This window comes from Solanum stenotomum, chromosome 10 (genome assembly GCF_019186545.1).
Source record: "Solanum stenotomum isolate F172 chromosome 10, ASM1918654v1, whole genome shotgun sequence".
Classification (NCBI taxonomy): domain Eukaryota; kingdom Viridiplantae; phylum Streptophyta; class Magnoliopsida; order Solanales; family Solanaceae; genus Solanum; species Solanum stenotomum.
Genome location: NC_064291.1, coordinates 37,285,104 through 37,305,272, shown reverse-complemented (window position 1 = coordinate 37,305,272; position 20,169 = coordinate 37,285,104). Strand labels below are relative to the sequence as shown.

Here is a 20,169-nt window from a genome sequence, read left to right as displayed (position 1 = left end):
TTCTCCATTGAAACATCTCCTCCTCCATCTTCATCCCCAACTCTATTCACTATTTTCATTTCACTAGTCTTTTACTAATCCGTAAAATTCAATACCAATGTCATTTTATTGACGTTGATTTCACTCTATATCATTGGTGTCGATTTGACAAATGTAAACTTTCTTAAATTTTGAGTGACCCATTTTGATTTCTTGATCTATTCAAACATTTCTCATAAAATTTATATTTTTTTGGACTAACTTTCTTATGCAATCTTCATTTCTTATTTGAGTTGTCAAGAAAATATTGACTTTCAAAAAAATTCATTCTCCAAGTGGGTAAATTCGTTGGGAGGGTTCAAAGAAGATAACGTGAATATTAGTGAATTTTCTTCTTTAAATGACTTAAAAATTGTTGAATAGTGAAGAAGAAGAAAAGAAAGTATGGAAGGTTGGAATAATGGTGAACAACAAGGAAGAAGAAAGAGAGGTGTGGGGTGTGCATTTATAAATTAATTAATTGATATAATTAATTTTCAAAAGTATTTAAGAAAAAATAATGAATAAGTAAAAAAGAAATAAAAATTAATGGCATGATACCTACATGGTTATGATGTGACGCTTACTAGGTTATGATGTGGCGGGTGAGAGTGGTGTTATAGTTTCATGATGGAAAAAAAAATCACTTCAAAAATATTAAGGGGGTATTTAAACGCCCGTATAATTTAAGTATTAAAGTAAGTTATTCGATCAAGTTCAGATTTTTTTTTTAATGTATTTTCCCTAAATAAAATAAAATATACGATTGAATTACATATTCCAGATATCAGTGCATGAGCGGCGCGCGAATTTCCAAGCTAGGGTTCTTTTTCTTCACCTTGTGTTCTTCATATATATTCCCAGAGTTGTACAAACACAACTGAAAATCAAGCGAAATTTCAATCAGGTTAAACGATTTATACTTCTTGTAAAAAATCTTCAGTTGAATCCCCTGTTTCCAAGTTACAATATTTTTTTCTTTCTTTCTATTTGCAGAATAACTGAATTTTGAAGAAAAGGGGTTGCTGTTAATTAATTGTATCATGGAAGCTTGTTGCGGAGCTGGAGTTATGAGTTCTCTTCAGCAGCCTCTTTGGGTTAAAGGGTCAGCTTTTCCTTCAAAAGGGGTTGCTGGTATTAATGTAAATTCGAGTCGGGTAAAGTTATGCTCTGTCAAGCCCTGCAGAGCAACTCCAACTGAATGGAGCTTGATTACGGAAAGGCCTACTTCTTCTTCTCCTGAAGGTAATTTGTAAATTTTGTTGTTTTGTTCTAAATAGTATATGCATATGAAAAATGTTCTTTAGAACTATTTTGGATGTATAAAAATCTGTTTTTTATTGGTGGAGGAGGGTTTTTTTCGGTTTGGTCAGATTCTCCTTTAGTACAAATGGTGCTTGATGGATCCCTGATTATGTTTTTTATGAAGAGTCCCAGGATAGTTATCATTAGTCGGTTTGGTTTTGTTTTATGTATATCGGTTTTCGGTTTGAAATACACTAAACCAATAACCAAACCAATAAAAAAAATTTTTTTTTATCTGTTTTCAGTTTATCAGTTTTTTGATTCTTAATTGTTCGGTTTTCGATTTAACCAATAAAAAATGCTCATAAAACAAATATATGACTTCTTCATACTCTAATGTAACTAACTTTAGAGAAGGCTCATTAAACAGAAACAATAGTAACTTACATGAAAGTGTTCTTATTCTCATAAAATAGAAACGATAGGTTTTGACATTTTGTATAATGTGAAGTTTTGAATTCAAAGTTAATGTGAAGTGTGAATTGAAGTGTAAGGCACTAATATTTAATTTAATATTTATATAGGGGTAAAATAGTAAATTATTACAATCTTAATGGGTTATCGATTTACCCAATAACCCAATATTAAATGTAATTTTCTGTACTCCTGATATGAAATGTCGTTGATTTGATGATGTGTGAATGGGTACTCTTGAACGTTATTTTGATATCCAATTCAATACACCAATTGCCTTATGGGATGAACTTGTTAGCTCATGTAAAGCTGGAATGTGTTATTTGGAGGACCTCAGTTTTCTGAAATGAGGGGATTGAAAGTGTCGTTTCTTGCTTACCAACAACAGATATGAAGAGTCATCCACCTTGTTATATCAGCTCCTTGGAACCAATGCAGAGACTATAATTGATGTCAGAACTGATTTTCATTGAGCATTTTAGTTTGTTTTTCATTTCCCCGCGGGGATATAAAAACTAATAGGTACGGAATTCAATTCTGATGGACGAGGAATGTGAAAACTAACTGGGACTAAATCCATTTCTGGTGGTTACATATCCCTCATAAGTGTGTATGATGATGATATATACTTTTTAGACTTTCTTCATTTACTCATTGGTGTCAGCTGCATTCTCTAGGTGCTGGGAGCAGCTTTGAAGACTATGGGTTGCATGAAGCTGACCCTGATGTTCGTGCTATTATTGACAAAGAGAAGCAACGTCAATTTAGGAGCTTAGAACTTATTGCCTCTGAGAATTTCACATCTCGAGCAGTGATGGAAGCAGTTGGTTCTTGCCTTACCAACAAATATTCTGAAGGGCTTCCAGGCAAAAGGTGAAGATATTGATCATAGATTTTTCTTCCCTACAGAAAATGTGTCTTCTTTTATATAGCTTGTTAATGACAATTTTCTAGTTCTTAATTGTATCAGATATTATGGTGGGAATGAATACATCGATGAGTTGGAAACTCTCTGTCAAGAAAGAGCATTGTCTGCCTTTAGCTTAGATGGAAAACAATGGGGTGTGAACGTTCAACCATTATCTGGTTCTCCGGCAAATTTTGCAGTTTACACAGCGGTTCTTAATCCACATGACCGGATTATGGTTAGTTGTAACTAGTAAGCAGTTTTCTTATTATTGGTCTTTTAGTAGTTGCATGGACTGACATTTATATTGTGTGATTTGTACCTTAGGGATTGGACTTACCTCATGGTGGCCACTTGTCCCATGGATTTATGACTCCAAAAAGACGAGTTTCAGGCACCTCAATTTACTTCGAATCCATGCCTTATCGACTTGATGAATCTACAGGTAACAACAGTGGACCACTTTAACATGTTGCATTTGGATTGTTAATAGAATTATCAGCTGATTGGAAGTCTGTTTTAATTCTAAACAGGTATTCTCGATTATGAAATGCTGGAGAAAACAGCGAATCTTTTTCGCCCAAAGCTTATTATTGCTGGTGCTAGTGCATATCCGCGTGATTTTGATTATCCTCGTCTGAGAAAGGTACAATTATATAATAATTGGATCTCTACGTTGTTCTTCTTGCTGTTCTGTGTGTTTGGGATCTAATATTATGTTTCTGGTATATCCTGGTAGATAGCAGATGCTGTTGGAGCTTTCCTAATGATGGATATGGCTCATATCAGTGGGCTTGTAGCTGCCTCTGTACTTGCTAATCCATTTGAATACTGTGACATTGTTACTACTACTACTCACAAGGTACTGTAATTTGTTGCCAAGCTAATAGTTTTGTTCTCAGCATATCCCTCCCTTCCCCGCTCCTTAAAAGAAAGCTAAACAGTTATATCAATTATATTTTCGTTGCACTTCTCTATCTCTCCAATGCGCTTCTGCTGTTAGATCTCCAAAAATGTATCAAGTCTCATTTTCCTTAGCAATTCTTAAAAGTAAGATATAAGAGAGTAGGCTGGATTTAAGGATATACAGAAGATGGAGGAACTTTGGGAAGGCTACTAACTCCATCTTTAAACTCAAATATTTTAGTAGTTACCGAGTAATATTATGTTATATCTGATTAACTATGGCCTAACTTTGACTTGTCTGTTCAGTCTCTTAGAGGTCCTAGAGGTGGAATGATCTTCTTCAAAAAAGATCCAGTTCTGGGAATGGATCTGGAATCCGCCATAAACAATGCTGTTTTTCCTGGTTTGCAGGTCAGTTCATTTTGCTTTTGACTATCCATTTTTCTCCTTTTGTTTTATGAAATATGTTCCTTGATTGCTAGTATCTTACCAAAGAAAGGACAATGTTCCCTTTTGGACTCTATATTAGTATATGATCTAGATTCCTTGAATTGATCTATCAATATAATTGTTTTTCTTTGAAGGGTGGTCCTCATAATCACACAATTGGAGGACTAGCTGTATGCTTGAAGCATGCCAAATCACCTGAATTTAAGGTTTATCAGAACCAGGTAAGATTTTTGGCTTCTTTACCTCAACACAGGCTCTATCTGTTGGAATTTGACTTCATTTAATATTTATCTTGTAGGTGGTTGCCAACTGTAGAGCACTTGCAAGCCGATTAATGGAATTAGGCTACAAGCTGGTCTCAGGAGGGAGTGACAATCATTTGGTTCTTGTGGATTTGAGACCCATGGTGAGTTTTCTCAATTATGCCTTCTGTTTCCCTTCTATTGTGTAACTGGGATGGACTTATATTTTGTAGGTAAACAAAAACAAATTATATTCACAACAACAACAATCTTGCCTACCCTTTCACTGTTTGATGACAACGATCTATAGATATACTAGTTTGTTTAAAGTAAATTTTCAAAAGAAATAAAAGATGGCTATAATTAATCTGTGTAATGCTGGCTGTAAGCACCAGGATCCAGCATAGGTTAACCGTGTTCATTTGTCAATTAGGGAATTGATGGTGCTAGAGTGGAGAAAATACTCGACATAGCATCAATTACTCTCAATAAGAATTCAGTGCCTGGTGAGTGAAGCTTTTATGCAGTTTGTCATTTTTTTCAAAGTTCTTTTTTCATTTACACTGTCAAAATCAAAATTGTAGGTGATAAAAGTGCACTAGTACCGGGTGGCATCCGCATAGGCTCACCAGCCATGACCACTCGAGGTTTTACAGAGAAGGAATTTGTAGCAGTTGCAGATTTCATTCACGAGGGTGTGCAAATTACCCTTGAAGCCAAAAAGTCCGTCTCTACTACCAAACTCCAAGATTTCATGAAGGTTGTTACATCCCCAGATTTTAATTTGATGGATAAGGTGTTGGACTTGCAAAAAAGAGTCGAAGCTTTGACGTCCCAGTACCCTTTGCCTGGTTTATGAAATGAAGGCCAAATTGCCTGATGAATGATAGTTACATACAAGCTGCCCTTTCCTCCTACCGAATTTTGCAATGTGTTGTTTAGAATGTTTTAGCATGCATGGATACTTGAAGATCATCTATGTTTCTTCTCCTGGGAAATGTAGCAGATTCATAATCCATGGCTGTTGCAAAAACAATTGAATCAAATTTGAAAACTATATAATGGAAATTGTAGTTTATGTCATGTCAATCTGTTGGAATTTGAGGATCTAAAATCCTACATATGTGATTTCACCGTAAATATGTCAGGGGTGTCCTATTTCTGTTGCCTTATTTAAGTATTATTATCCCTCATAAGCTTTTCTTTTTTAACAAATATCCAAATATTAGTGAACTTCAGACAAAAGCATATGCTTGTTTTTTTGCTTATGCATTTAGACATGTATAAAATCTTAGTAGGCGTGTTTGGACATGCGACTTCATATTGCAATATAAAATGTGATGAAATCAACGTTTTGACATGTGATTTTACGCTAATTTCATTTCATTTTAAGCATGTGTTTCACTTGTGTATTATGAGTTGCATGCGTTTCATTGTATATGATGAAACTCATACATACTTTAAAAAATAAAAATAGTGTTGAATGAGCTAATTAGATTTTTTTTTTTTTTGTTGTTTTTATAAATATTTGTTCGATATGATGCATGGAGTTATTTTTTTTTTCTAATTCGAGTTAATTTGGAGTAAGTTTGAATTAATTTGGCATAACAAATCTAGACACACATGTTTGAGATTTAAGACAACTTTTATATGTATTTCAAGTGCAAAATTTTAACCTCAGTTAGTTAAATATCGACCCCAAAAATGAATATTTGTGCACTTTTGTTAATTTGACTAGGGTTATCAAAACGATTCCCGCAACAAATGATCGGCTTAATTCGATTTTTATGGGTTAAGTTTAAAATAATTCAAAGAAAAAATTAACGAGAGTGCCCATTGTGCCATCTAACTAACTCTTTTAACCTAACTATCAATTTATTACCTAATTTGGCACAAGCGTCTATTAAATTAGTGATAGCAGTGACCACTTTCCCTTTTATTTAATGTGCGGTCACGCAATTAGACCTTGGCATTGTATATTACTTCCATCATTTCTTATCGATTGTCATGTATACTAAAAATGTTTATTCCAAAGTACTCTAGTTGTCAATTTAAATAATTAATAGAAAATTAATTATTTTTTTTCAAATTTTATCATTAACATTAATTATTCTAGAGTTAAGATGCACATATATAGATAACTATTAAAGAATTAATAATAGATATATTAATATTGGTCAAACAACCCTCCTTGTTAATTTTTTCTTAAGGATTGTGCTAAATATTATCATGACAGCTAAAAGGGAACGGAGAAAATATCATATTGCATTGCTTTGTGTTTCTCCCATTTGTCTTCCTTACTTGATGTTGTTGTATTTATATATCTGTTCTTCTCTTTTTTTCAGAGTTAGTAAAAATTCAAGTTATTAATTTAGTGATGTTTATTTCATATTTTTTGTGATAAAATTATTAATTTTTTGTTCGATCGACCAATAACACCTATTGGATATACACATGATGCAAATAATAGCACTAGCAACCCCTATCAATTCTCTATCAAAGGCAATATACTTTAGGAGCTTGATGATCTACTTGCCATTCAAAATGAGTCAAATTTTCTTTAATCTTGGCCAATTCAAGTTGATCCAAGGCTCTTTCGATCTCGGACCGATCCCCTAGCTCTTCTTCAGCCGCGAAACGGACATAAAAGATGAATAATGAAAGATGAGGAAGAGTATACTCTGTAGTGAGATAGCAGTTCTCCTAATCGACTACTTATTATGATAATGAACATTCCAATTAAAAACGAAAAAACGACTCTCTAGGCGGTTACCTTTTTTTTTTCTTCATATTCATAATCAGATGGGCCACCCCAAACCTGGAGCTGACATTTAAATTGAAAATCAACATCGGATCCCCGCGACTGAAGCGGAAGATCACAAAATGCAACTTATTTCAGACAATCTTGTAGTGTTGAACAATAATAACAAGTCTTTATAAACTCTTGTATGGGTGACATTCAGTCTTGAGTAGCAATCCCTATCAATTCTCTATCAAAGGCAATATACTTTAGAAGTTTGGTGATCTACTTGCCATTCAAAAAGAGTCAGATTTTCTCTTTCTCTATTTGTTCCATACTTATTATTTCAGACAATCGTATAGTGTTGAACATTTATAATAAGTCTTTATAAATTCTTATATGGGTGACATTCAGTCTTAGTATATTTTTATCTTCTTACACTTTTATTAATATAACACACAAAACTTTCAAATTTTAAATCCGTTTCTAATTAAAATGGAATGACTACTACATTAATAGCTCAATTGTTGTAAATAAAATAACTAAAAAATTTGAATAAAACTTTGATTGTTGGGGGGGAGGGGGCTTAGAAATTGAGGAAGACAGTCAAAAGTTCAAATAGGATATTCTCTCCGTCCAATAATAGTTATCCATTACACTAAAAATAATTATTCAATAATACTTATTCAGTTTAGAAAATTAAGAGATAATTTACCTTTTGTGTCTATTTTACCATTGTTATTATACTATTTATCATCTAATATAGTTTTCAAAAAATTAAATTTAATAAAATCAAATAATAAAATAATAATATTACTCTTATTATTTATTATTTCTTAAGAAATGTGCTAAGTCACTGATGAACAACTATTATTGGACAAAAGAGTATTATATAAGTACATGTGAGGTGTCTAACTGCTCACATGATTAGTTCAGATACCTTGCCAATCATTTCTACTAACTTCTGATATTATACGATTTATTATTATATTAAAAACTAATATACATAGGTAATGCAAGACTACCAATATATCATTTGAGACTATAAAATTGACAAACAAAAGTATGCATTTTAATTCTAAATTTTACACAAATATCCAAATGGTAATCAAAAACTACATAGCTAATGCCAAATTTTATGCCAAGAGTGTACCGCAAGATACTCACACCGTCCCATATTTATTGATCATCTTATTAAAATTAATTATTCACCTTATTAAATCAAGAAAACATTAATTAAAATTTCTTTATATTACCCTTACAACTAATCCATTTTGAAAATGTTATCTTCCTAATTATAATTTCTTAATTTGCGAAAAGAAAATGATCAACTAATATAAAACGGGAGAGTAATTTAATAGCCCCCAAAAGAGAAAAAGAAAAAGAAAGAGTCGGGGTTGGCGGTTTCGTTCGAAGGAAGAAAAATGGTGTTAGGTGAGTTGCTCCATCACTAGCTATGAACACGTCTTCGTTATTCCTCTCCCTTTGACTCTGCTCTTTTTTTATACATCCAATTAGCTTCCATAAACCCTACATTTCTTTGACTCTTCTCAATATTTTACTTTATTAGCCAACCCCTTTATTTTTCTCACAAAAAATTCCCACAAACTATACATTTTTCTCCATTTAATAGTATTTTTTTTTTCTTTCAGACCCATAAAAAACTAGACTGAGATCTCTTTTTGGAAAATTTTGATACAAGAAAATCATCAAATAGTAGATTATGGAAACAGGGACGATCTCTCGACTTCTTCAACCCACTAAGGTTTCAAGTTCTGGTTTTGCCAATTTCACTTCTAACTCCTCTATGTAAGCTTTTATGGGTTTTCATTTTCTTGGAAATTCCTTTCTTTTTTCATTTGGGTTGCTCTTAAATTCTGTTATTGTCAATTATATGTTTTTATAAGGATGCAGCCGTTTTTTCTTTGTTGTAACGTTTGATTTGATCAATTATATGACTAACTGTTTGAAAAGTTAGAATCTTGCTGAAATGTTTCGGATGCTTTGGGTTTGGTAGGAGAATGGGGTCATGTGGTAGCTTATAATATGGGGAAAATGTTTTGTTTACAAATTTTAGGAAGTTATTCTTTACATATATATAACTTTGTAATGACAATCTAATAGAGGGAGTGTATCAAGTATGATGACTCGATATACTCTCTTGTGAGGGGAAAAGAACCTTTTTAATGATGGGATAGACATAGATTTTTCATTTCCCTGCTAATTTGAATGCCAAAATGGAGTGCTGAACCTGAATTTTTGTCCTAGCAGATGCTGCTCGCAGAAAAGGTTAATGCCTGCTTGCCATTCCTCACATGGTGGGCGAGAAATGAATTCTGATGAGCGAGAGATTACAGTTTTATCTTCTGAACCCACTCTTAAAAAAAGCAGTGTAGTTGGGGGATTGTCTTTACATCGCCCAGTGCACAAGAGAGATGTAGTTGGCAAGACGTTCTGCTCTGTTGGATTGTCTACGTATCCGGGGAGCATCATTGAGTCTTCTTCACAGACAGTTGAAGAAAAGATCGGAGTGCTACTTTTGAATCTTGGAGGACCAGACACGCTTCATGATGTCCAGCCTTTTCTGTTCAACTTATTTGCTGATCCTGTATGCTAACAATCAGTCTAACTCCTTTTATTATTCCTAAGCTGAAGATTTTGAATAATTTAGTTTCATTGTTTGTGTTTATGCTAATGGTATGAATCTCGCGTGGCAGGATATTATACGTCTCCCCAGATTGTTCCGATTTCTCCAGCGCCCATTGGCACAACTTATATCTGTTCTCCGAGCTCCGAAAAGTAAGGAAGGATATGCTGCAATTGGAGGTGGTTCTCCTTTACGAAAAATAACAGATGAGCAGGTACAGAAAAACCTCTGTTTATTTACGTGCTCTGTGTTAACAAGTTCTTTTTATTTCATTTTGCTGATGTCATTTTCAACTTGTTAACCCTCTTTAAGTTCATCATTACAGGCTAGTGCACTAAAAATGGCACTGGAAACAAAGGAAGTCCTGGCTAATGTCTATGTTGCGATGCGGTACTGGCACCCATTCACCGAGGAAGCTGTTCACCAGGTAAGCTCAAAATGCATCCTTGCTCCTTCCAGTTGACATTTTCTTGTCTTGATCTATTCTTTGATCTTGTCTGTGTCTTCTCTCATGTGCTTACGATAATCTCAACAAGTCATCTGAACTTTAGTTTCATTTATACTTTTCAAATAAATGTAATTTGTTTTGAGAGCTCGAACACGGGCACAATTCACAGAAGTACTAACTAACAAGCACAAATTATAAATCTTACTACTAAAATAAGAATAAAGAATCACTAAAAAATAGAATAATTCTGTAAGGTAGAATAAAAAATGGTAGAACCATAAGATCCTACACATCTTACAACTACTTTGGCAGTGTTTCTTGATTTCTGTCATTTTGTGACCTTATGACATAAAATATGTTTTCTGTAGCACATATTCTACAAATCCCGGCTTGTATTTTACAGTATAATGAGTATAAATAATGGTATACCATATGCTTTTTCATTCTATATAAATGTTTATATATAACTTGTATTACATGGTCGCTGCAATTGTTCTATGTCCTGAGTTGCATTGTCATATTTAGACTTTGAGCTTAACATAGAAAATGGAGTTTAGCTCATCTTTACTATTCTTGCAGTTCTACAGGTATATATACATAATATCTTCTCTTTTTTTCCCTTTTCCGTTTCTTTCAAGGTTCTTATGATTTTACACTTTCTTACCCTAAAGCAATATCATCTAGGATCTTGATTGTAGAAATCTTCTTTTATACTAGTAGCTTTAGAAAAACTTTCTGTTGGGGAAAGTAGAAGATGAATAATAATGGATTAAGTTAGCAACAATAATAACAGATGGTTTTTCTACTTAATGGATCATGAGATATCTAATTTATTTGTATCTTCGTCTCCCTGCCCAAAAATGAATAAACGAAAGGAGAAAAGAAATAAAGAAGAAGAAAGACGCCTGCCACTCACTCCTCCCTTCATATAGTTTTAGGGAAGATATTGGGCTAAAGGTTTCTGTGTTCTTTGTGTTATCTCCTCCTCTCCTCTCTCGTCCTCCTCCTCCGCAGAAAATCTTCCGTTTTTTGTTAATCCCAACAGTAATTGAACTGGACTGGACTTCATATCTAGCTTAAATAAGTGCCTAGTCAAATATCTTCTTTGGACTTGATTTGTTCACAGCCATGCATGTGAAAAATGTCTAAACCTAGAAAAAATATCTTACATGAAATAGAAGAATAAGATATCTGTTACTGAACCCTATGTTTAACAAGAGTTAAGCCTCAATCCCGAGCTAGTGGGGATTATATGAATCCTCAGTACCCATTTCATTCCTATTTAGCTCCATTTCCAATCTTCAATATATTAGGGTCTCTAAGCCGTGAATTTTACTAGATTTTCTATTGACGTATACAATCCCTGACAAGATCAAAAGGACTCTTAGATAATTGGAGACATACCAAGTAGACTAGCCTTAATCTCAACTAGAGTGGTACTGCTAAGGAATCTTTTTCTTTCACTGTGCTCTATCTTTCTCTAAGTTGCATGGATTCTGGGAGATCGTTGGTATTTTGAGACAGCTTCCTATTATTCAGTATGTTTTTTCACACCTAGAACCCATTGCATCGGAAGGTCTACTTAGGACATGACCAAAGCATTTCAAGCCAACTCTCATTTTTATCAGGATGTGCACGTTTTATTGAGAAGTAAGGAACTATCCAACTAAAAGAATTGTTTGATAGTTTTTCAAATTTTGTTGGCTCCTTAGTTTTAGCATAATTGTACTTGAGCCAGCAGACCAACTGTTTTTGCTTCTACTTTTGTAACTAATTTGCATCTTCTTGATGCCTTCAATGGAACATTTACTTCATCAAAAAAAAAAAAAGAATTGTTTGATAAGTACTGCTCATCATTTTACTGATAAAAAAGAAATTACTACTCAACTAAAAAAACGTTTGATAAGTACTACTGAACTAAAATTGGAGGACTAGAAAGCTTTTTACAAGCAAAATCTGGATCGAAGTAGTAAAATGTGAGGAACTCTCCTAAAGAACCTCTTTTCAGCTTGCAATATGTTAAAATATCGCTTCTTATTTTTGTTTTTTGGGTTTTCAAGTCTGGATAATGTCCGTCTTAGTCCACGACTAGAATGTTTCACATTATAAACTAACTTGTCTGTCTATGTCCATTTATGAGGAGCTAACGTTTAATTCTGGCATTTGTTTAAATCAATTATGCTAAGAACATTCAATGATCTATACACCTCAAAAAACAAAAGTGATCTATACTATTGTTTACTAATTTTTTGATTGGTAAATAAATCCTTTTTGTTGAAGCCTGGCCAAGAGTAATTCACATTTTGAAGATAATCATGTCCATTTTCATTTGTAAGAAGCGAAATTGATAGTTTTAGCAATTATGTGTTGTGTTCTGATTACATTGTTTGGCAATATTACCTGAAGAAAATTCATTATGCTTTTTTTTCATTTAATTTATCTGGATGTGATAGTTTTGGCTTCTGGTTAGCAAAGTCTTGTTAATGTGCTCTGTTTTCTTAGCAAGCTTGTAGTGCAACCTCACTGCTTTTATGTATAGATATAATCAAATAGTTATATGCTGATACTTTTGATAAAAAGATTTATGTGTTGAAATTCTTGGGTGGAACATGTTTTGCTACATCTACTTGATCCCAGCCAGCAGTTATCCTTTCGAGGACACCCAAATGAATGGTTGGGATTGAATGGACCTAAGAATCACTCATCTCCTGTGAGCTGGAAATTTCGTAGGTCTTAAGTTTGATCTAAATTTGAGTTCCCTGTTATGGTGCAGATAAAAAGAGATGGGATTACAAAGCTTGTTGTACTGCCTTTATATCCTCAATACTCTATCTCTACAACTGGTTCAAGTGTCCGTGCCCTTCAGAATATTTTCAAGTAACTCTCTTTTTCTTTTCAATTTGGTTACTGCATGTATGGAGTGTCATGTTCTTAAATTGAAGTGTATGCATATACTTTTTCCTGTCTCTACTCAATATCTTAACTTTTTGTGTACTCCCAGAGAAGACTCTTATCTGTCCAGACTGCCAGTTGCTGTCATTGAATCCTGGTACCAACGACAAGGTTACATCAAGTCCATGGCAAACTTGATTGAGCAGGAGTTGCATACTTTCACTAAGCCTGAGGAGGTAGCATATCTTTTTTTTTATTATTTGTGTGGCCTTAGTTTCTGATCATCATGGTTATGCTTTTAGTTTGGTGATGAACCTTTCTTTATTTTCACTGGGACTTATTGACTATTCCAACTGAATTCTAAGAGGGATGTATTTTTAGGTCATGATTTTCTTTAGTGCCCATGGAGTGCCAGTTAGTTATGTTGAAAATGCTGGTGATCCATATAGAGATCAGATGGAGGAGTGCATTTTCTTGATAATGAAAGAGCTGAAAGCTAGAAGAATCAACAATGATCATACCTTGGCTTACCAGGTTTGTCCTAAAGCTTAAGTCCTCCAGATCACTTCTTGAGTTACCCGTAGTTCTTGACATTCTGCAATACCACGTACATTCAGCTCTTCCCAATGGCTCCCTCTAAGTAATTTATTATAGATGGGGAATAAACGTAGTTTTCCATGCTGCAATGACTCAAAGTTCAGTTTAGCCAAACTCAATGAGCTTATACGGATCAGTCTTCATGTCAAAGTGGAACTGTTCCATATTTTTCTCCTCTTTTTTCTTCCTTTTCTTAAAAATCAGTTTTTTTTTTTTTTGAGGAGGATTGTTGGGGGTTGAGACAGAATATGACTCCCCTTTTCCCCATTTCACCTCTATTTTTGTCTGTTTCATAAAATATGATGTCTTCCCTAAAATTGTAAAAGTTCATCCCTCAACAATTCAGATTAATATGGATTTTACTCGTATTATTTCAAATTTGACGTGACATTTTTTTTACCAACTTTATACTTTTTTACATTTCAGATTTTCCTAACTCTTCTTCTCCAAACTCGGTTTAATAATCCTTTATAATATTTTACTCTTATACTATGTAAAATGAAGAAAAGCAATTTCATTAATGTGGGGAAGTTCCTGTATACAAGAAATATACCAAAAACTAAATATAGTGGGATGAAGGTACTTTTCCCTTGTGGTGAATTAATTCAGTATCATCCTTTTGCATTTCAGAGCCGAGTTGGTCCTGTACAATGGTTGAAACCATACACTGATGAAGTTCTTGTGGAGCTTGGACAGAAAGGTGTAAAGTCTCTGTTGGCTGTTCCAGTAAGGTATGCATTCTAGCACCTGAAACTTATCTTCTCAATGAATTATGGTGTCATGGGATCAAAACTAAGTGCTATCAATTTGTTGGTCGATTTTTTCTTAGATTGATGACCTCTTTTAGACATTCTATGGGCTGTCATGCAAATTTAACATGGATACATTTTGTTGAAAACTATTTCAAGTCTACTATGGTTTCTCTAGCCAGATCTGATTTGCTGGAGAAGGTAACAGGAAGACCACATGACTCATGGGTCCTATTGCTCCAAATTGATAACTTGAATTTATAGAAAGGATTGTCACTTATGGATGCTAATCTCTTGTGCATGAGAGGTTGGAAAATTAATAATTCGACTATTAACCGTGAAAACCTCTTTGATTAGTTGGAAGAAAAAGAAAAGGGGGTGAGATGTTTTACCTCACTTGAAGTGTCTTGAAATTCTTCAGTTAGTGGTATTATCCTAATGGTTTTAAGTCTCCTGCATATTCATAAAACTGATGTGGGAATTTGGAGCGACAATAGCCAACTGTCTCTGAGATATGTTTTTAGTTGTGGGATTTAGTAAGGGACAATGCTTTTGTTGACTTGGTAGCAAGTGCTTCTCATATGAATGTTTGTTGGCTTACTTTTTACTTGTCTGCAAAATAACACAATCTCTTGCTTTATTCTTGATATCTCACCTAATGTATCCATGCTATTGGAATTTCAGCTTTGTGAGCGAGCATATAGAGACTCTTGAAGAGATTGATATGGAATACAAGGAGTTAGCACTTGAATCGGGAATTGAAAATTGGGGTCGTGTTCCTGCTCTGAATTGCACCTCCTCTTTCATAACTGATCTGGCAGATGCAGTTATTGAAGCATTGCCTTCGACAATGGCAATGTCAACGTCCACTGGTACAGAGGAAGAAGTTGATAATGATCCCATGCAATATTTTTTGAAAATGCTTTTCGGATCACTCTTAGCATTTGTTTTTCTGTTTTCACCAAAGATGGTATCGGCTTTTAAGAAGAACATACTTTAGGGAGGACAGAGATCCTTTACAGAAATAGTACAGAGATCAAGAAGCAATCTGTGATGCCACCTGAAAGATTTTTGATTTTATAAACAATTTACAAGTGTTGTTTCTCTTAGTTAGGTATCACTTTTATTAGAGAGACTTGATTCAACAGTTGTGAAGTGCCAGTATTCTGTTTCTGGGGCAGCACCAGTGCATAGAAAGATAACAAATCAGAGATGCAACAATCTTTGTGGCTTCAGTTTTAGACTCTATACAAATATCATCTATTTTTGTAAATCTACGAATTATTTTCTATTATACAATAGATTTCTCTTGATTAAGCATTTGTAGAAACAGCAAGGACAAATTAAGTGCATCTTGATGAGATACTTCTAATAGTTCATACGTGAAAACAATATAGAGAGAAATGCAAGGTAAGCTTAATGTGGTCTAGCCTTTCTTAGATCCACACTTGTGAATCTAACAAATATTATGGAAATAAATCGACTTCAAGGCAGATGAATCTTGCATCAGATATGCTTTACAATAAACAAAGCAAACTAGACGTTCCATTAAAATAAATTGAAAATGTCATAAACCAAAGTTAACTATCCAAAAAATCTCAATTAGGTCCTTGGATTCTTGGTGAAAACTCATGAACACAGTTTGAACACCCTCAATCCAAATCTTTACACTTTTATCCTTTAGAAACACTCAAATCACGAGAGAGGTGGTAAGAAAACCTGGCGTGCAATTTCCTCATCCGTCAACCCAAACAATTTGGCAATATCATTCTCAGGATACAAACTCAAGTTCAATATCCAAGAAACTTTTCTTTTCAATTGAACAGCGTAAACACATCAGTCATCGTGCTATTTGGTACGTATAACGCTGATGGTCTTTCAAAGGATGAACAGGAACAGAAAAAAAAAAAAAAAACCAAAAGCAAACACTGGGAGAAAGATTCACTCACCAGTACCTGAAATTCATTGTCCGGCCAATTCAGATTCATGCCGGAAAAAGAGAGGCAAAATGCTCCCTCCCAAAAGATTATCCATGTCAAAAGCTCAATCTGAGACCTTTAGTTGAAGGAAGAGTGATCCTTGCATCGCAACACACCCCTTGTAGGTATAAGAATGTTATAGTGATAATGTTATCTTCAGGGATTTAATTATGTAACAAGAAACAGAAATCATGAAAACAATATGCTCAAAGCTGCTTTATTGAAGCAAACATATGGCTCCTAACTCATCCTCTACGTAAATTGTACTTGCCAAACATCAAAATTTGAAAATCTGTATCTCGTTGGTATGTGTTATCCCGCACAAGTTAGAGATTGAAGATGATCTTTTATCGACAGTGATACAAGTCATTACTTTGAAACCTAATATTTGGGAGATTTAGACATAATAACCAGTAATCGTGAACCCTCGACCTACAATCTCCCCAGCACAAAACCAAGCAAAACATTCTAGCCCAAAAAGAGCAGCAATGCCAGCATCCTCAATTTTCAGCTCCTGTCTGTGCTTCCACAAGTTCCTGACATCATCAAGTTCCTTCCAGAATGCTTGATAACGTCCAGGAATACTGTCCCAAAAAGAAGAGATATCATTAGTGTATATAAATGGAACAAATTTTCTATCAGGAAAGAAAAAGGAGCATATCTTCTATCTACTCTGACATAATTCAACAATGTGCCAATAATTTATAAAGAGAAGCATAAAACTTTTTGCAACGAATAACTACGACAAATGGAAGCAGAATTACTCTTGCTCTCAGCAAACCAAAAAAATCCTCACAGCAGATACTAATCCAAATTGTCCAGTCCTTTTTTGGGTGATCTGTAATATTCTATTTTCTTGGCAATGAAAATTCCAAAAGATATAGTCCCTCTATCCCGTTTAACAGCATACTTTACATATGGATTAACATGAAATGTTTGGGGCACATAGAAATTCTCAATGCCACTTTCCAGTATAAAAATCATCAAACAAATCAGCATGCCACAGAAAGCAGGACAGTGAGAGCAACAAGATCAAAGAGCAATACTCTATTTGATAACTCGCCTTGCGAAGTCATCAACAATTATGTTGCTTGGATCCTCCAGAGATGCAGTTGTGTGTGTGTTGGATCCTCCAATAGTTATGCATTTTTGGAGGATCCGATAGGGGAGTCACGATTTTTGTGGAGGATCCGAACAACATAGATCAACAACAAATGCAAGCTCGAGCAACTTTTGTGAACAAGGGAACTTAGAGAGGATAGGGTCCCGGAAGTTTTTTCAATAAATAAGTGATTCCTCAAAGACGGATCATTAAGGTTCCTAATGAGATGATAGAACAAGAAAAATACTACAACCACAAGATGATGAGCAGTTTGCAGTCTAAACCCTACAGCCCTAAGGTAACCTAGCTACACCCAACTTATGGATAACATGCATCAAAAACAGTAAGAAGATTGGCCCAACATTTCCTACATCCGTCCATCTTGTCTGCTGATTACCAATTGAATACTTTCAAGTAATGGACAGGTAGGTTGAAGCTAGTGTTTTGGACGGCGAAAGGTGATAAAAGGCGACAAGGGTCTGCCTTGCCACAAGGCGAGGCGAGCGGCGAGGCGCTCGCCTTTTTGAAATGCGATACCAATTAATACCAAAAAGTTAAAATATTTAATTGCATATGTAAATAATCAGATTCTCAATAGCAATAAATAACATATTCGCAAATATTTCAATTCAAACACTGAAAATAGATGGTACATACTAAAAGTCTAGAACTTGAATGAGAAAAAAACAGAACAAAAGTCAAAACAGAGGTAGAAGTGACTCTAAAGTATGAAGAAGAAGAAGGAAAAAGAAACCGAGGAAGATGAAATCTGAAGAAGAAATATGTATTGGTTGGACTTTGGAGTAGCCGGAAAAGTCTGGCCGAACTCGGAAAACCCTAAAAAGTACCTTTTAACTTTTAAAACCCTAAATTGGTTGCATTTTTTTAAGATAATACAAAAGGCGACGCCTTTCCCGCCTTTCTTGTCTCTCGCCTTTTGTCTCCATGGCGTCGCCTTTTGGAGATCGCCTCGCCACAAAGCTAAAAGGCGATGAAGGGTCGCCTTGCCTCGCCTCTCGCCATTGGCGATGAGGCGATCGCCTTTCACAACACTGGACTTGAAGCAATCATCATTTACTATCTACAAAGACTAAAGTATTTGTACATTAAAAGGATAGAAGCGATGAATAACAAACCTAGCTAAGCGAGTATAGAACACTTGTTTCGCCAAATGCTGGCATTTCTCCACAGTAGGTGGCTCTTGAATGTATTGTTTGTTCTGCTCCAACATCTGCTTGTAGTATGCACATCCATTCTTGGTCAAGAACTTTGAAGCTTCAACGGCCTTTGCTTTCACTAACGGCAGTTTTGACGCCATTGTTTCGTAACCTACAAATAACAATGCACTGTGAAAAACATTGTCACAAGTGTTGAACATAGAAGAAAAATATATGAAAGTGTGAAATCTGTTAGGGTTTGGCACAAAGTACAATTCAAAAGATCAAATTAAAGAGAACTATATGAAGAAACAACTATACGGAGAAGAATTAAAATGCATTTCAACTGGAATATATGGAGTAAAAACCATGTCAATAAAGTTCAAACCCATTTTAAGTTCTGACTCAAATGTAAAAACTTATTCGTAATTACTTTTCAGTTTTCATACACTAAATTTCTAATTCTATACACCTAATCACAACACGTTATCGATAATGTTTACAGTTCAGCGATGTCCTCTTCATGATAGAGATAATTTAGTGTCACGGTATCAGCCTGAATCAAATGGCTGTAGCAAGGTCAAGTACACTAGCTTCAAAGCATAAGTCTGCTTCAAGACTCCTATTTACTTTTCTTATTTTTTTGTAACTGAGAAATCCTCGAGGGCCAGTATTTACACAACTCAGAACTCAGTAGATAATGGGTTCCACACATTTTACTATTCATCACTACTCTTTGAAGTAACCGACATCAAAATGGAACATAAATAGTTCATTCTGTTTTCCTCAACATTGGCAATAAGCTTCAGCTAGCTATGTCTGGATTACAGACGAAACCTTTTTTTAATCACGGGCAAGGCATTTAACTATCAAAGACCCAACTCCTAACACATTTTCCTACAACAAGTGATTGATTCACAATTATGAAAACTATAATCACTCTACAAGGACACATTTCATCATTGCACATGGAACAGGTCACAAGTTGCAATTTGTTTGTTTACGCTTTTTAGAATTTCACATAATCTGAATTTTTCATTAAAAATGCAGTCTTTTACCACCCCCACAAACACACAAATATTTCCAAGAAGAGATTCCAACATAAATTGCAATTGAAAGCATATAATAAATCCTCAAGAAGCCCCATTTGAGGATTAACCTAACCCATACAATGAAAAATTGAAGGCCTTCAAATTATTCAGACAACCAAAAATAAAAAAATTAAAAGAAGAGAAGTAGGCATAAGCAGAAAGAGACAGTGAATCACCTCTAAGATCGAAAATGTGATGATTCCTTCAGCTGCAGAGAGAGATAGACAGAGGGTTTTGAAGCTGAATTAGTATATATATTTTTGTATATTAATACATATTTATTTGATCAATAAGCTAAATGTGTAACTTGTCCTTTTCTTTTAAGAAAAAAAATTAAGTAGCTTATAAACTTCTTTTTTTCAGTCTTAATGCTTACAAACTAAAAATAACTTTGGCAAAAATTGGTCGTCTTTAATTTGTACCTTTTCTGCTTAATAGCTACTATTTATTTTGATAAATATTTTATTATTTTATTCTTAATGTCTTTTCTAATTCTCAAAACACTTGCCCAAAAATATAACTTCA

The 20,169-nt window shown here is 34.3% G+C and overlaps 3 protein-coding genes across 5 annotated transcripts; 2 read left to right on the top strand and 1 right to left on the bottom strand.

Moving 5' to 3' along the window:
- Positions 1-782: 782 nt before the first annotated feature.
- LOC125841158 (serine hydroxymethyltransferase 3, chloroplastic-like) lies at positions 783-5,353 on the top strand. The gene is made up of 12 exons (XM_049520221.1): positions 783-925; positions 1,015-1,263; positions 2,415-2,610; positions 2,708-2,882; positions 2,972-3,089; positions 3,178-3,290; positions 3,384-3,506; positions 3,857-3,961; positions 4,135-4,221; positions 4,299-4,406; positions 4,676-4,748; positions 4,827-5,353. Exons 2-12 carry the CDS (start codon positions 1,062-1,064, stop codon positions 5,099-5,101), a joined length of 1,575 nt encoding a protein of 524 aa, XP_049376178.1. The 5' UTR covers positions 783-925; positions 1,015-1,061; the 3' UTR covers positions 5,102-5,353.
- A 2,982-nt stretch (positions 5,354-8,335) lies between these two features.
- On the top strand, positions 8,336-15,588 carry LOC125841159 (ferrochelatase-2, chloroplastic-like). Of its 2 annotated transcripts, none has more exons than XM_049520224.1 (9): positions 8,336-8,791; positions 9,254-9,590; positions 9,700-9,843; positions 9,955-10,056; positions 12,851-12,954; positions 13,079-13,205; positions 13,351-13,503; positions 14,197-14,297; positions 15,000-15,588. In XM_049520224.1, exons 1-9 carry the CDS (start codon positions 8,706-8,708, stop codon positions 15,313-15,315), a joined length of 1,470 nt encoding a protein of 489 aa, XP_049376181.1. In that variant the 5' UTR covers positions 8,336-8,705; the 3' UTR covers positions 15,316-15,588. The 2 variants fall into 2 exon arrangements, with proteins under 2 accessions (XP_049376181.1, XP_049376180.1); XM_049520223.1 differs by having other exon boundaries at positions 8,546-8,791; positions 9,251-9,590.
- An 866-nt stretch (positions 15,589-16,454) lies between these two features.
- LOC125841179 (uncharacterized) lies at positions 16,455-19,942 on the bottom strand. 2 transcript variants are annotated; one of them, XM_049520245.1, is made up of 3 exons: positions 19,821-19,942; positions 18,533-18,725; positions 16,455-16,878 (listed from the first exon to the last, which is right to left on the bottom strand). In XM_049520245.1, the coding sequence occupies exons 2-3, from the start codon at positions 18,712-18,714 to the stop codon at positions 16,692-16,694; spliced, it is 369 nt and encodes a 122-aa protein (XP_049376202.1). In that variant the 5' UTR covers positions 18,715-18,725; positions 19,821-19,942; the 3' UTR covers positions 16,455-16,691. The 2 variants fall into 2 exon arrangements, with proteins under 2 accessions (XP_049376202.1, XP_049376201.1); XM_049520244.1 differs by lacking the exon at positions 19,821-19,942 and having other exon boundaries at positions 18,533-18,766.
- Between the last annotated feature and the right edge of the window lie 227 nt (positions 19,943-20,169).

Bases quoted from the DNA above. Each gene is read 5' to 3' on its own strand.
- LOC125841158 (XM_049520221.1), top strand. From the start codon at position 1,062: ATGGAAGCTTGTTGCGGAGCTGGAGTTATGAGTTCTCTTCAGCAGCCT. The intron at 2,611-2,707 runs GTGAAGATATTG...TAATTGTATCAG, and splicing joins GAAGGGCTTCCAGGCAAAAG to ATATTATGGTGGGAATGAAT. The intron at 4,222-4,298 runs GTAAGATTTTTG...TTTATCTTGTAG, and splicing joins TTAAGGTTTATCAGAACCAG to GTGGTTGCCAACTGTAGAGC.
- LOC125841159 (XM_049520223.1), top strand. From the start codon at position 8,706: ATGGAAACAGGGACGATCTCTCGACTTCTTCAACCCACTAAGGTTTCA. The intron at 10,057-12,850 runs GTAAGCTCAAAA...GTTATGGTGCAG, and splicing joins CCGAGGAAGCTGTTCACCAG to ATAAAAAGAGATGGGATTAC. The intron at 12,955-13,078 runs GTAACTCTCTTT...GTGTACTCCCAG, and splicing joins GCCCTTCAGAATATTTTCAA to AGAAGACTCTTATCTGTCCA.
- LOC125841179 (XM_049520245.1), bottom strand. From the start codon at position 18,714: ATGGCGTCAAAACTGCCGTTAGTGAAAGCAAAGGCCGTTGAAGCTTCA. The intron at 16,879-18,532 runs GTTTGTTATTCA...TTTTTGGGACAG, and splicing joins TTCTATACTCGCTTAGCTAG to TATTCCTGGACGTTATCAAG.